Source organism: Sorex araneus, chromosome X (assembly GCF_027595985.1).
Source record: "Sorex araneus isolate mSorAra2 chromosome X, mSorAra2.pri, whole genome shotgun sequence".
Lineage (NCBI taxonomy): Eukaryota > Metazoa > Chordata > Mammalia > Eulipotyphla > Soricidae > Sorex > Sorex araneus.
In genome coordinates, this window is record NC_073313.1 from 325,944,109 (window position 1) to 325,956,750 (window position 12,642).

At 57.2% G+C, this 12,642-nt stretch overlaps 1 protein-coding gene across 2 annotated transcripts; it reads left to right on the forward strand.

The window, feature by feature from the left end:
- Window positions 1-1,044: 1,044 nt before the first annotated feature.
- On the forward strand, window positions 1,045-9,513 carry OTX1 (orthodenticle homeobox 1). 2 transcript variants are annotated; one of them, XM_055119919.1, is made up of 5 exons: window positions 1,045-2,098; window positions 3,213-3,281; window positions 4,707-4,913; window positions 5,794-5,945; window positions 7,220-9,513. In XM_055119919.1, exons 3-5 carry the CDS (start codon window positions 4,817-4,819, stop codon window positions 8,033-8,035), a joined length of 1,065 nt encoding a protein of 354 aa, XP_054975894.1. In that variant the 5' UTR covers window positions 1,045-2,098; window positions 3,213-3,281; window positions 4,707-4,816; the 3' UTR covers window positions 8,036-9,513. The 2 variants fall into 2 exon arrangements, with proteins under 2 accessions (XP_054975894.1, XP_054975893.1); XM_055119918.1 differs by lacking the exon at window positions 1,045-2,098 and adding an exon at window positions 2,726-2,854.
- Window positions 9,514-12,642: the final 3,129 nt, after the last annotated feature.

Here is a 12,642-nt window from a genome sequence, read left to right on the forward strand (position 1 = left end):
GACCAGCCCGTGGCCCGGACGAGAGTTGAGTTGAGTCGACCCCCATTCCGACGATGCCCCCAGTTTTTTTCGCTCCCTCTGGTCACGGCCCTCGCTGCAAACTGCCGCGGTTTCTGGCCCTGCGTCTCCCACCTGGACGCCTGCCTAGCGACGGCCGCCTCAGTCTTCGCCGCCGCGAGCAAGAAACTTTCTGTTCAGTCTCTCTCCCTCACTATTCTCCTCCCTCTTCCCTCTCCTCTCGCTCTTTCCTCTTCTAATCCCGGGGTTTTAAAAGGCTGAGCATTAAGAAAATTCGCCTGCAATTTGGGATTAGATAAAGACTCTCATTAGAGGGGGGGTGGAAATCGTGCTACTTGATACCTCCTAACTTCCCCGAGCCCATGACAGCATCTGGAAGCGAAAGCGCCGGACTCCAGCGTGGAGGGCCCTGGGGACCGCCCGAGCACATTCCAACGCGCACCGCCGCCCCTCCTGACCGCGCCCCACCTCGGGCCTGGCTGCCCCGGCAGACTAGATGCAGCCGGCGCGGGGGAGGCAGGCGGGCGGGCGGGCGGGCGAGAGAGCATTTGCGTGACTGAGACGAGCCAGCGCCCCGGAACCGGAGGGCTAACCCAGACTCACAGCGCGCAGGCCTGGGCATGGGCACCGCCGCGTTAGCGATGCAGACACCGCGGAAGCGCACCCTGCGACGGCAGCACTCTGCCTCCTCCAAACTCGTGCGCCCCAGTCCGGGCGAGGAGGCCCGGGAGGTTTTCGTTTCTTTCTTTAAACTCAGCACTTCGGGCACCTCGCCCCGCTCCTCGCGGGTTGCTCACTGTGGGGGCCTAAACGAGCCGAAAGTGCGTCCCCACCGGGACAAGCAATGCACTCTATGCAGTTTCTTTTCCTCTTAAGGTCTTTTTTTCCCCCTCTCCCTTTCTCCTGTTCTTTCCTTTCCTCGCATTCTTTTATTCGGTTTTTTTCTCTCTCACTTTCTCTCCCTTTTGTGAATGGACTGCGGTGTCTTTGTTCTGAAGAGAAGCGCCCTTGTTGCTGACTTTTGTGAACCAGAGAAGGATCTTGTAAAACCTTTTCTCCTTCATACTCCCCCCACTCCCACCCCTCCTCCTCTGCCCCTTTGATTAGATGTTCCCTCATCGTCCAAAAAAAATGTAATTTCGTTGGTCTGGCGGCCACTTTCTTTGAACATTAGCTCGCTTTCAGCTCCAACTTCAATTAGAAGGAGTTGATTTTGAGAGATCAACAAAAGAACCGACCAAAGCCTTATTAAAGGTCCTAAGAAGATCTCCCGGGTCCTTTGAGAAGCAGTTAAGGAAACAGTGTGCCCTCCATCATATTCTGTTACCGTATTTTATTCGGACTCCAAAGGAAAGTGTCGCTTGGGGGAGGGGAAAGCACTTTGATGAGCGGCGGCTGCTGCCCCCCTTTCACTGCGCCGGCTCCCCCTTCCTTCTCCTCCACCTCCTCGCCCAGCGCCCGATCCACTCTTCGGGGGCCCGACCCCGCGGCCAGAGCAGCGCAGGAGCGCCCCACCGCGCTGCGCCCGGCGGCTCCTAGACTCGCCCTCACGCTGCTGTGCAAACTTTTCACTCCGCCTGCCGGGGTGAAGGGGTGGGGGATTACGAAGAAAGGACAGGAATTCCTCGAAAGGGAATAAAGTGCCTAATATTCAAGAGGAGGCGCCCTTTTAGAGAACTGCCTCGCTCAGGATTGGGGCGAAAACACTCCCTTCCCCCGCTTGAAAAAGTACACTTTAGGTGGAGGTGCATGAGAAGTTTGTTCTGCTGGGAACGGACCTTTCCCAGTACGAACAATCCGGGGCTATCGCCTCAAAAAGGCTCCTACGGAGGCGTAGGGGAAGCAAATTCAGGTCAGGGGACTTCGGCCACATCCAGTCCCATTCCACCACTCCCGGCTGCCCCTGGCAGAAAATCGGTAGGGAGAGATCGTGGGAGAAAGTTTCCCATCGAGATCTTTCGATTTCAGAATAAGTCGAGAGTGTGTAAAAGGGGAGGAGGACGCTGAGAGCTAACATTTCAGAAGCGGCTGGTTAAGATTTGCAAACACCCTTCGCGGGACTTGGGAACTCCGGGAGCAGGTAAGTGGCGGTGCCGCCCCAGCGGGTGCCGTTGCCGGGCGCGGGCGTCCTGGCGCGCCGAGGCGAGATCTGCGCGCGGGGAGCCGCTCCCGCGCTCTGCAGAGCAGCCTGTGCCAGCACGAGCCGCCCGCGGCGTCCGTCTGCAGGTGGCGGCGCGGCTCGAGACGCCGCTGGGGCCCGCGGCGCGGAGCTCGGAGTCGGGGGCCCGCTCTCCTCTCGCCCGCGGCTCCGGAGTCCTCGCGCTCACAAACGGGCCGCCCAGCCGAGCGGCACGCGGGAGAGCGAGGGAACCGGTTCTCCAGCACTTCGCCTCCCGGCCGCCACTCCCTCGACCACGCCGAGCGGGCGAGGGAAGGGTGTGGGGGGGCCCGGGGTGGGGGCTCGGGTCCGGCGTCCCTCTGCACGGCCGGGGCTCGGGCGCCGCGCTCGCCGGCCTCGCTTAGCTCTGAGCTGCTCTCGGCCAGCCTGAGCCCCGGAGTTAGCGCGCGACCGGGGCGGGGCGGACGGGTGGGGAGGGCGGGGTGCAGGGGGCGGGGGGGAGGGCGGGGGCGCGCGGAGGTAACCCCCGGCTCGGGCTGCCATTGCCCGGCGCCCTGTCACTCAGCCCGCGCGGGGCCTGGGATTGGCAGCGGGTCCCCGTTACGCACTCGCCTCGCGTTCACATACCCGGGGAGGGCAGTAGAAAGGTGATCAATCTTCATCAGGCTACATTTCCAATCACCTAAACAACCGAGCAAGACAAGCCACTCCGACAAGGTAAATCGCTTGATTTATTTAGTTTGCAAAGTGCCCCGACAGGACTCCCCCCAGCCCCCACAGCCTCCACCTTGTACCGGGAGGGCCACCGCAGCGGCGAGCCACCTCCCAACTCTGCCTGCCGCCCCCCACCCCCACCCCTTGCGGCACCTCCGCGCGGCCGTGGACGAGGTGGTGTCTCCTCAGCGTGTGCGGCTTTGCAAACAAAGTGTGCAATAAAGTGAAACCTGGAGGGACACGCACAAAGCCCCAGGAAAGGCAGAGTCGGGAGGAGGGAAGTTAGGGGAAGAAAGAACCCCGGGGGTCCGAGCGCGGCCGCGCAGTCGGCGGGTGACCCCAGTGCCGCTCTGTTTTGCAGGTTGGTTACACCGCGGGGTCGTGTGCGGGCGCGAGGTAGATGGTGAGCGGCCCCGGCAGCTGAGGGCAGGTAAGGAGAAAGCCGCGGGGTAGCCCGGGACTCGGGGCTTTTAGGGGTAACTTTGGCTTCCCCCTTTCTCCAAGGGGGTCTCGGTTTTCCGGGTCCCTGGCAGGTGGGCGGGGCTGGGAAGTCGTCTGGTGCCCCCACTCGGTTCTCTGGGACCCGGGTGTACCGCAGCGGCCCTGCGCCTTCTCCCCCGCCTCCTCCGAAGTCACCAAGCTGAAGTCTAAGTTTGGACAAAGTCCTGGAAAACTCGGGCCGCAACCGAGCAGAGTTCTGCGGCTTTAACCCCGGGCCATGACCCGCTCGCCCCTTTCCCTACACTTCGGCCTTCCCCAGCCCAGGCCTGGGTCCCGGAGCTGGGAGCGAGAGGCTTCTTGCAGCTTCATCTTCTAGCCCTCAATTCCCCAGACCGGGTTCCGGGCCTGCTTCGTGTTCCCGCGAAGCTGGGGTGAAGTGTCTGGACGTCTGGGGCTCCAGTCCGGCGCGTCCTGCTTCACTTCCAGACTTCTAACAGGAGCGCCTCGGGTTTGAAGTATCTGGAAAAGCGAAGCGCGACCTCCCAGCCCAGGTCGGTCCCGTGCTCCACCGCGGAGGCCTACTTTTCCAGTCTATCGGTTCCTGGGGCGCTCAGGCCTCGCAGATTCCGGAGAGTCTCTGGGAATCTTTTCTGGGAGATCCCATTGTCCCCAGCCAACACTGGACTGAAGGAAGGGCTGGCTCGGGTGAGCACAGAAAGACCTGCAAGGCGAGAAGCGCGGCCCACTTCTAAGGTGGCCCCTTTTCTGCCTCCTGACTTCCTCTGCAGGGCCCGGTGCCCTGCTGCAGTTCAGGGACAGGGGGGTTCCCGGTGAGCCATCTTTCCGCGGCTGGGCATGCAGAGTTCACAGGAGGGATGGCTGTGAATTCTGGGGCCAGAACTCCAGCTCTGCCTCCTAGTCTTTGGAGGGTATGAGCTGCCCTTGTACCCTGAGAGTAATGTACCCCGGAAAGGCCGAGGAACTGCTTCCTCTAGAAAATCTCACCATGGTCTTCTGGAGTCTCTCTTCGTCCCACTTTCAAAAACGTTTGAAACGAAACAACCCTCAGTGCTGTGGGCTGCAGGCTGTCCTGGCGGGTTCGGAAAGAATGGTTGTGCGCGCATATGAGACCGGCTGCTACGGAACTCCGATTTCACTGAGGCTTTAGAACATTGTAACCCCCCACCTTTCATCAGACCTCTCCCACCTGGTCTGACTTTTAACAACTCTCCTCTTCAAGAGACAGCCTGCTGCTAGTTTCTTTTACCCATTTCAAGCCCGAAAACCATGACTATCTTTAAAAGTTTACTTTTCAAAGAAGCTGGTGGCTGGGCCTTGTAAAACTTGGGTGCCCCCTCTCCATCAGTGGTGCCTCCAAATGACGCTTGATTTCTGCGTTTCCCTGTCTTGTTAGGACAGCCCACAGAAGGAACTGAGCTTAGAGGACTGCGCGGTGGTGGGAGCCCCGCACTGCGCCCATCCGGCTCCCTGGATCCGTCGGGGTGCCTCCACCCGGCTGTTAGCATGATGTCTTACCTCAAACAACCACCATACGGCATGAATGGGCTTGGCCTGGCTGGGCCCGCCATGGACCTGCTGCACCCCTCCGTGGGCTATCCTGGTGAGCACCAGCCCTCGTGTCCCCACCGCCTGTGTGAATCTTGGCGGATTCCTAGCCGCTTGGGTTAGAGCCCACACTTTGCGTCCCAGGAGGCACAAGATTCCAGTTGCTTAGTCTGTGAAACTGGCTGGCTGCAGGCACTCGGGACAGAGGGGTGAGGCCAGCCTGCAGGAAGGCCGAAAACGTGTGTTTCTTTCTTTGCCCTCTGCCTTTTTGCAACCCACCTCCTGTTGTGATCCCCCACCAGCTCAAGACACATTTACCCTGCAATTCTGTTCCCTCAGGGGTATGCCATGTGCCTGTATTTCTTTTCCCCAAAACCTAAATGAGGAGTGTATTCTTGCTGGACCCCGACAGAAGGAGCCTAGCTTTCCTTATGGGAAGCTGCAGAGTGAGTAGAGAAAGGTTTCTCCCTCCCTGGTTAATTGCTCTCTAGATCTGTGGCCTGTATCAACTTTTATACTGCTGATATGACTTGGAGTGGAAATTCTGGTCCTCATTTTAGTTCCATCTCCTCCCTCACATACATTTATTCCCTCATAAAATGTTTTCTAGGTCCTGCCTGCTAAGCCCCTTCCTAGCAAGGGGCTGTGTTGGAGAGAGGGGTATCAAGAAAGGATGTGTCCCATCCTTCTTAACCTCTAAAACTCTGGGAGAAGGACACCCTAGGAGTCTTGAGCTCTGGTTCCCAGGAGCTCAGATGTGCTTTCTCCCACCTGTGGCCTCTCAGACTTGGCCTTTCCAGGGAATTGCTTTTGCCCAGAGCTAGGCGCTTCCCCCCACCCCCCCCACCCCCAACAGTCCCGCTCAGGACCTGCTGGGGGCTTGGCCAAGCCCTTTCGCGTTGGCTACCGCTGACCCGAGGCACTTGTCTCCTCAGCCACACCAAGAAAGCAGCGGCGGGAGCGCACCACATTCACACGCTCGCAACTGGACGTGCTCGAGGCGCTCTTCGCCAAGACTCGCTACCCTGACATCTTCATGCGCGAGGAGGTGGCGCTCAAGATCAACCTGCCTGAGTCCCGAGTCCAGGTGCGCGCGGCAGGGGCGCCGGGCTGGTGGGAAAGGTTCGGGAAAGGGTGGTCGCTGTGGGGGCGGGCCCATAGACCTTGGGTAGCCCCTCTCAGACTCCCCCTAGCGCTCAGCCGGGGCCTGGAAGAGGAGGCTGATTTCAAACAACTAGTTTGGAGCGCTGGTTCTGGTCGGCCTTTGGCTTGGGGCACCCTCGTACTGAAAGTACCTTTTAGAGTTGCGGGGAGACAAGCGTGAAGTGCCCGGAGGGCCCAATGCTTTTTTAGACCTCCTAAGACCTAGCAGTTTCGTTCCGGGTCTCGAATCCCGCCTCCACCCTCGCACTCAAGCCGGAGATCCTGAAAAAGAAAGAGCTGGTGCCCTGTCCAGGAGCGCGCTCCGTGCTGGCGCCGATCCGATTACAGGGCTGTTTTGCCAGAGAGGACACCAAAAGAAAACCTCAGCTCTGGCTTTGCTGTTTTGTTGTTTTGTTTTACTATAAAAAAAATTTTTTTTCTTGCCGAAAGGTCCCCAAAGTTTAGAATCCCTATTTGGATTCTAATTCAGAATCCTCCCCAAGGGTCTTTGATCTCTACTTCTTTCCCTGGAGTGTTGAGAAAAACCTGGAATGCCTTGCTATGTACAGGGCCCTTCCAGAGAAGTGAGAACTTTATGGCCGACTCTCCTATGTGGGTTCCCACCTGGAGTCAAGGAGCCCAACGGAAATCTGGCCAGGCCTTCCTTCCAGCCCACTTGGGTACTGCCTCAATTCAGATCCCCTGCTTAGCTCATGCCCAGACTCAAATTCTCCTTCCTACAATGCAGACCTCTAGAGGGGCCAAGTGGCCTCGGTTTGGTTGTCTGTCCCGCACTAGAAGGCCTTTTTGTAACCTCCGAAGTTTATTGAGCTCTGACCACAGAAGACAGTCATCAAACTTATACACTCATGAGGGTGCCAGGAAGCAACCAACAGGCACAGTTCAGGAGATGGCCCTGTTTGTGGCTAGGCAGACGCTGAAATCTTCCACCCTAGGGCCGAGTTTCACCGGGGTCTGAGGAGCTTGGGGTGCTTATCTCTGAAGCTGTTGGATTAGGGCCTTTGAGCAAAAGGATAGGGAAGAGTTTTGAAAAGTTAGGGGCAGGATCCGGTTGGAGCAGAAGTTGGGAAGGGGCGGGAGTGTGGGTAGGAGAGATCTTAGGCCGTGCGTGTACCCAAAGGGCGGGGGAGCAGCCGGCGTGTCGGCACCCCCTGCCCCCTCCTGCTGACACGGTCTCCCCTGCCCGGCTCGCCGCAGGTGTGGTTCAAGAACCGCCGAGCCAAATGCCGGCAGCAGCAGCAGAGCGGCAGCGGGACCAAAAGCCGCCCAGCCAAGAAGAAATCATCCCCTGTGCGGGAAAGTTCAGGCTCCGAAAGTAGCGGCCAGTTCACGCCACCCGCTGTGTCCAGCTCCGCCTCGTCTTCTAGCTCGGCGTCCAGCGCCTCCGCCAATCCAGCGGCCGCCGCCGCGGGGCTAGGTGGAAACCCGGCGGTGGCCGTGCCGTCGTCTCTGAGTGCCCCGGCGGCCTCATCCATCTGGAGTCCAGCCTCCATCTCGCCCGGCTCGGCGCCCGCGTCGGTATCCGTGCCCGAGCCATTGGCTGCACCTAGCAACGCATCCTGTATGCAGCGCTCGGTGGCCGCTGGCGCCGCTTCAGCTGCTGCCTCGTACCCTATGTCCTACGGCCAGGGAGGCAGCTACGGCCAGGGCTACCCAGCGCCCTCGTCTTCCTACTTTGGCGGCGTGGACTGCAGCTCTTACCTGGCGCCCATGCACTCGCACCACCACCCGCACCAGCTCAGCCCGATGGCTCCCTCCTCCATGGCGGGCCACCATCATCACCACCCTCACGCACACCACCCGTTGAGCCAGTCCTCGGGCCACCACCACCACCATCACCATCACCATCACCAGGGGTATGGCGGCTCGGGGCTTGCTTTCAACTCTGCCGACTGCTTGGATTACAAGGAACCTGGCGCCGCTGCTGCTTCCACGGCGTGGAAACTCAATTTCAACTCGCCCGACTGTCTAGACTATAAGGACCAAGCTTCGTGGCGGTTCCAGGTCTTGTGAGCCCAGGAGTGGGAGGAAAAGGAGAAGAAACGCAACTACCTGCGCCCTCTGTGGTCCCCGTCCTGTTGCTGCTGCTGTACCGCCCGCCTTTGCCTCCGCTTCTCCAGACCTGAATTTTCACATCCCCAAAAGATGTCCATGCACTGCCGTCTTCATCGTTGTGCCCCTTGCTTGGGGGATGTGCAAAACCGGCCCACCCCTTGGATGAAGGGACCGGTGCCTCGGCTTGGCCCACAAGTTCTACGGGGGGGATGGGGGGAGGGGGGAGCGGTGTGCTCGCCTCTTCAACTCCTAACAAACTCCTAAAGTTACCCCCTTTCAATCTATCTGGACTGTTGTTATGCACTTGCATTCTTCAGGGGCTCTTCGCTCTGACTAGCTGTTTGAACCCTACGCTTTTATTTATTCTTTCTGGACACTGGAGTCACTGACTGGCATGTGTCTGCCCATACGGAGTGCACCCACAGTCTACCCCAATTAAAACAACCACCAAGTGTTTCTTTCCAGAAGACTGCCGCCCCTTCAGTTGCCCGCCCCCATCCATGCCTGCAGGCCAGAGCTTCTGGGCGTTTCCTTAGCCTCAGCGGACGCGCTGGGGTCAGGTCGGCCGGACTAGTGTCCCCTCCCCCCTACCCCCCCCCCCAGGTTCTCCCGCACAGCCCCACCCTGCGTAGAACTGGCTCAAGCTTCCGCCTAGGCGGGAATGCTGTACATAGTCCGGCCCGTTCCAGGGACCACTTAAACTTTTTAGTTGCTGTTGGTTGAACTGAACATATCTGGTTTTAGCGCCCAGGAAATAGAACTTTAAGATATATACAGCATATATAAATATATATACACATATATATAAAACAAAAGCAAAAATATTTTCCCTTTTCCTCTATTCCTCAAATGATGGCGCTTTTACTTTTTCAGTTGTTGCAAGCTGTCCTGCCCTCTCACACTTTCTTCCTCTGTGTATTTATTAATGAGAACCACTCGGTTTCAGGAAGCTGGGCGCGAAACAGGACAGGGAAGATCCCATAGTGTGGAGGAAACAGCCAAGTCAGGGTACAGGAGAGCGAGCTAGGCTGGGTAGGAGGACTGAACCCTTCACCAGGTCTACGCACGCATGCAGTTCTGGTTTAGACACCAAAACCAAAAAAATCGTAAACAACAACAAAAACAAACAAAAAACAAAAACAAAAAAACAGCGTTATGGAAAAAACAAACCCAGCCCCACCCTATCCCCAGTTTCAATTCCTCTGTCGGCTTGTCTCTCTTTAAACAACCCTGTTTTGTCTAGTGAGTTTTTAGTGCACCTTCATTCTCCGAAATCTAAGGAGAGTCTGCACTTGTGTATCAATTTTGGCTTGGGCCGTTTCGTCCAGTAGGTGGGAAAGTAATTTGTAAATTTGATTTGTCCAATGTGAAGATCACAAATTACTTGTTGAAATGTAAGGCAGTCCCCTTCCTTCCCCTTTATCTACATTATTTCCCTAAAATAAATGCAAATTAATGAATGGCTTGTCAGTGTTGCTCTTCTGATTTAAGTCCCAGGTCCCAGTCTCCGGGGGCCAAAAATAAAGAAAACTCCCGTGCTAATAACCGGCGTTTGAATGACCCGTGTGAGCCGGAGGGCGAGAGGCTGGGCAACAGGAACCCCCAGGAACGTTCTCGGAGGGCGTGTCTTCGTCAGCCGATCTCTTCCCCCGGGCGCTTTGACCCCCTATCCCCTCTCATCCAGGACAGAGACAGGTGTCAGGACTCAATTCCTGAAGCAATTGCTTTCTCTTCTGAGCCAGGAGCCTGGCACTGATTTCTTCACCCTAATTGCCTGCACCAGAAGGGGGGAGGGGAAAGGGTCTGGAGGCGGGAAACAGCTCTGAAACGCTCTCCGAGCTCAGCTAAAAAGAGAAAACGAAACGACCAAAAGAAAAAACCAAAACAAAATAAAACAAAAAAGTGATCCCTGACCCGCATTTTGGCAGTAAGGAACCTTTCTTTCAGCTGAGCTACCTCGCGGGGACCTCGGTGGCTGGGGGCAGTCGTTTCTCCCACGTGCTAAGGCGTCCTTCTTAACTCTACCCCGCTGCCAGAAGTAGCCAAATCAACCCTTATTCGTACCGTACAGGTTCTTTTAAATGTAAATCCCAAATCTAGGAAGGTCTACAAGGACCCATTTCAGTTTGGCAAGGGAAGAACGCTCCGGGTTTGTCTTGCAGCAAGAGTCACAAAGGGCCGTCCCCTCTGCCCCCTGGGAAGACCTGGGAGGGAGTGGTGATGGTGGAGGTAGAGGTGGGTGGGATGAGCCCCGAAAAACCCGGCACTGTCCAGACTGTTTGGCCTGAAACCTGGGTGGGTGTCAGGCCGAGTAGCCGCTCAACTTCTCCACCGCCAGGGAAGAAATAAGGACACATCGAATAGTTCCCTGCGAAGTGACCGACACTCCGTATTCTTTTGATTCCGTGGGAGCCCCGAGAACAGGACGTGAGGCTGGGTTTGGAGAGCGACCCTTCTCGAGGGGTGCGGCGCCAAGCGGAGGCTCCGTGCCGAGAGCCCCCAACAGTCGGAAAGCCTCGGCGGCGGCCTCGGGAGGCCGGAATCGGAGGCGTTAGCCCCGCTCCCCCTTTGGGTCACAGCCTCCCAGCCGCAAAGGCCCGCCGGAACCCCGGCCCGGGGATGCATAGGCCGAGGCTCCCGCGAGGGTTTCTCCTGGGGCCGCGCCGCCACTGAACCCCGGAGCCCGCACGTGCCAGGGAGGCCGGGCCGCCACCGGGCGCGGAGGCTCGCAGCTCCTGCCGCACTGGCTGGAAACACCCCCCCACCCCCACCCCACCCCCCGCGGCTCGGCCTCGCGGTCGCTGCCCCGGCTCGACCCTGCCAGTCCCGCTCCGGGGCGCCCAGGTTCACCCGAGAGCCGCCAGCCCCGCTCTCCGCCCAGGTGCCAGGCTGCCCCCCACTCGCAGAACCCCGAGGGGGCTCCGAGGGGGCTCCGAGGCCCTCTGGGCGGCTCGGTAGAACGCAACCAGAAACCTCGGCGTGGCACCCGCTCCGACCACTGTGTGACTTCCGGAGAAAGGTAGCCCCACCCTTGGGTCTCAGTTTCCTCGCACTTGGGACTTGGGCCTCCTCCCCCAACCTCACACCCCCCAGCCCCCCACCCAACCCCTTGGCTCGGGACATTCCAACAACTTCAAGGGCGCTGGGTAGAGGCAGTTGCCTTCCCCAGTGGCCGGGTCACTCGGCGGGGCGACGTCTAGAAACTTCGGCGCCTGCACACTTGGGCAGTCCTGGACAGACAACCGGGTGCAGGCGGCCGGGCGGGAGTTCCCGCGGGGGAACGAGGCGTCAAGGCGAGGCACGTGCTCTGCCCAGCGTCTCCCAGCCCGGCCGGCCCGGGGCACCGGCTGGGAAGCGGGCTTGGGAAGGCGCGGGGCATCTCAGGACGCAGGGACGCGGCTGCATGGGGGAGCGGGGTGAGTGCGTGGCTGCGACGGGGGGAGGTGACCGGCTGGCAGACTGTGGGCGCTCGCGCCGCGGGAGTCCCCAGGCGCCGCCGCCGGCGGTGACGGCTGGAGCGCGCGCCCTCGGCCACCTGTTACCAGGCAGGTTCTCTGAGCAGGTCCGTGTCCTTAGTTGGCCCCTTGTCCCACGTTTGTTCTATTCAGCTCCTGGTTTTTGACTCAGCTGACGCATCTTAAAATTGACAAGCTTCAGAAAAATTCGCAGTGTTCAGAGGTGGACGGGTTTCTTTCTTTGGGTGCTCAACGAAATCTTCATGTCGTCTACTCTCAGCTTGCTTTTTCTACTCACACTCTAGGGGCAAAATGCCTACCTTTACCCGAACGTGTGCAAAGTGCTTTTGGGATAAATAACAGGTCATATTTGTGATTTTAAAAAAATGTTGACGCAATCCCCCCCAAAAATAATATTCAAAGAAAAAACAAAACTCAATGCTATCTCCAGCGCCCCGCATTAATTTGCTGAAGCAAAGTGGTCATGTTGTTGCAGAGCTTTTCAGTATTCTTTTATAATAGCTACTGAGGGCACAACGGACTTAGCATTTCTCAAAATTGTAAAAAAAAAGTAGAGAAAAATAAATCCTTAAAGCTAGAGGAAGAACAGGGAATATACACTGAAGTTGGTGAAGTTGGTGTTACTTTACAGGGATCAACCAAAAATTGGTTTCATTTCTTATGCCAATAGCAAATTACTAGGGGCTTTTTTGGTTGTTTTTTTTCCTTTTGCGTACGTTCTTTTCAGAATAGCAGTTTCCACAGATATGTAGTGATTTAATTTTTTAAGTACACGCTCTGGCAGAATTTATTAATGTTAATGTGTCATTAAACATGTCAGACACTAAAGTATTTTTTAGATATAAAGAAATGAAATATATCTGATAGAGAAGTGTAGTTAATATATACATTATTGGTAAAGAAAATCTGTATCATTACTATTCAGGACCCAAAAAATCACTTGGCTTCTGATGCAGAGTTAATTTAAGAGCGATAGGAAGATATCTTTTAAAAGTTCCTTATTGAAAACCGAACAAGTTCTCTCGGCAAGTTAGTCTATATTTTCCACAGTTCATCTCCCTTCCCCCATACATTTTAATATCTCAAACG

What these genes read in the sequence shown, in the direction of transcription:
- OTX1 (XM_055119919.1), top strand. Translation starts at nt 4,817, where the DNA reads ATGATGTCTTACCTCAAACAACCACCATACGGCATGAATGGGCTTGGC. An exon ending in CCCCTCCGTGGGCTATCCTG is followed by an intron (nt 4,914 to 5,793) that starts GTGAGCACCAGC and finishes TTGTCTCCTCAG; the next exon opens with CCACACCAAGAAAGCAGCGG. An exon ending in TGCCTGAGTCCCGAGTCCAG is followed by an intron (nt 5,946 to 7,219) that starts GTGCGCGCGGCA and finishes GGCTCGCCGCAG; the next exon opens with GTGTGGTTCAAGAACCGCCG.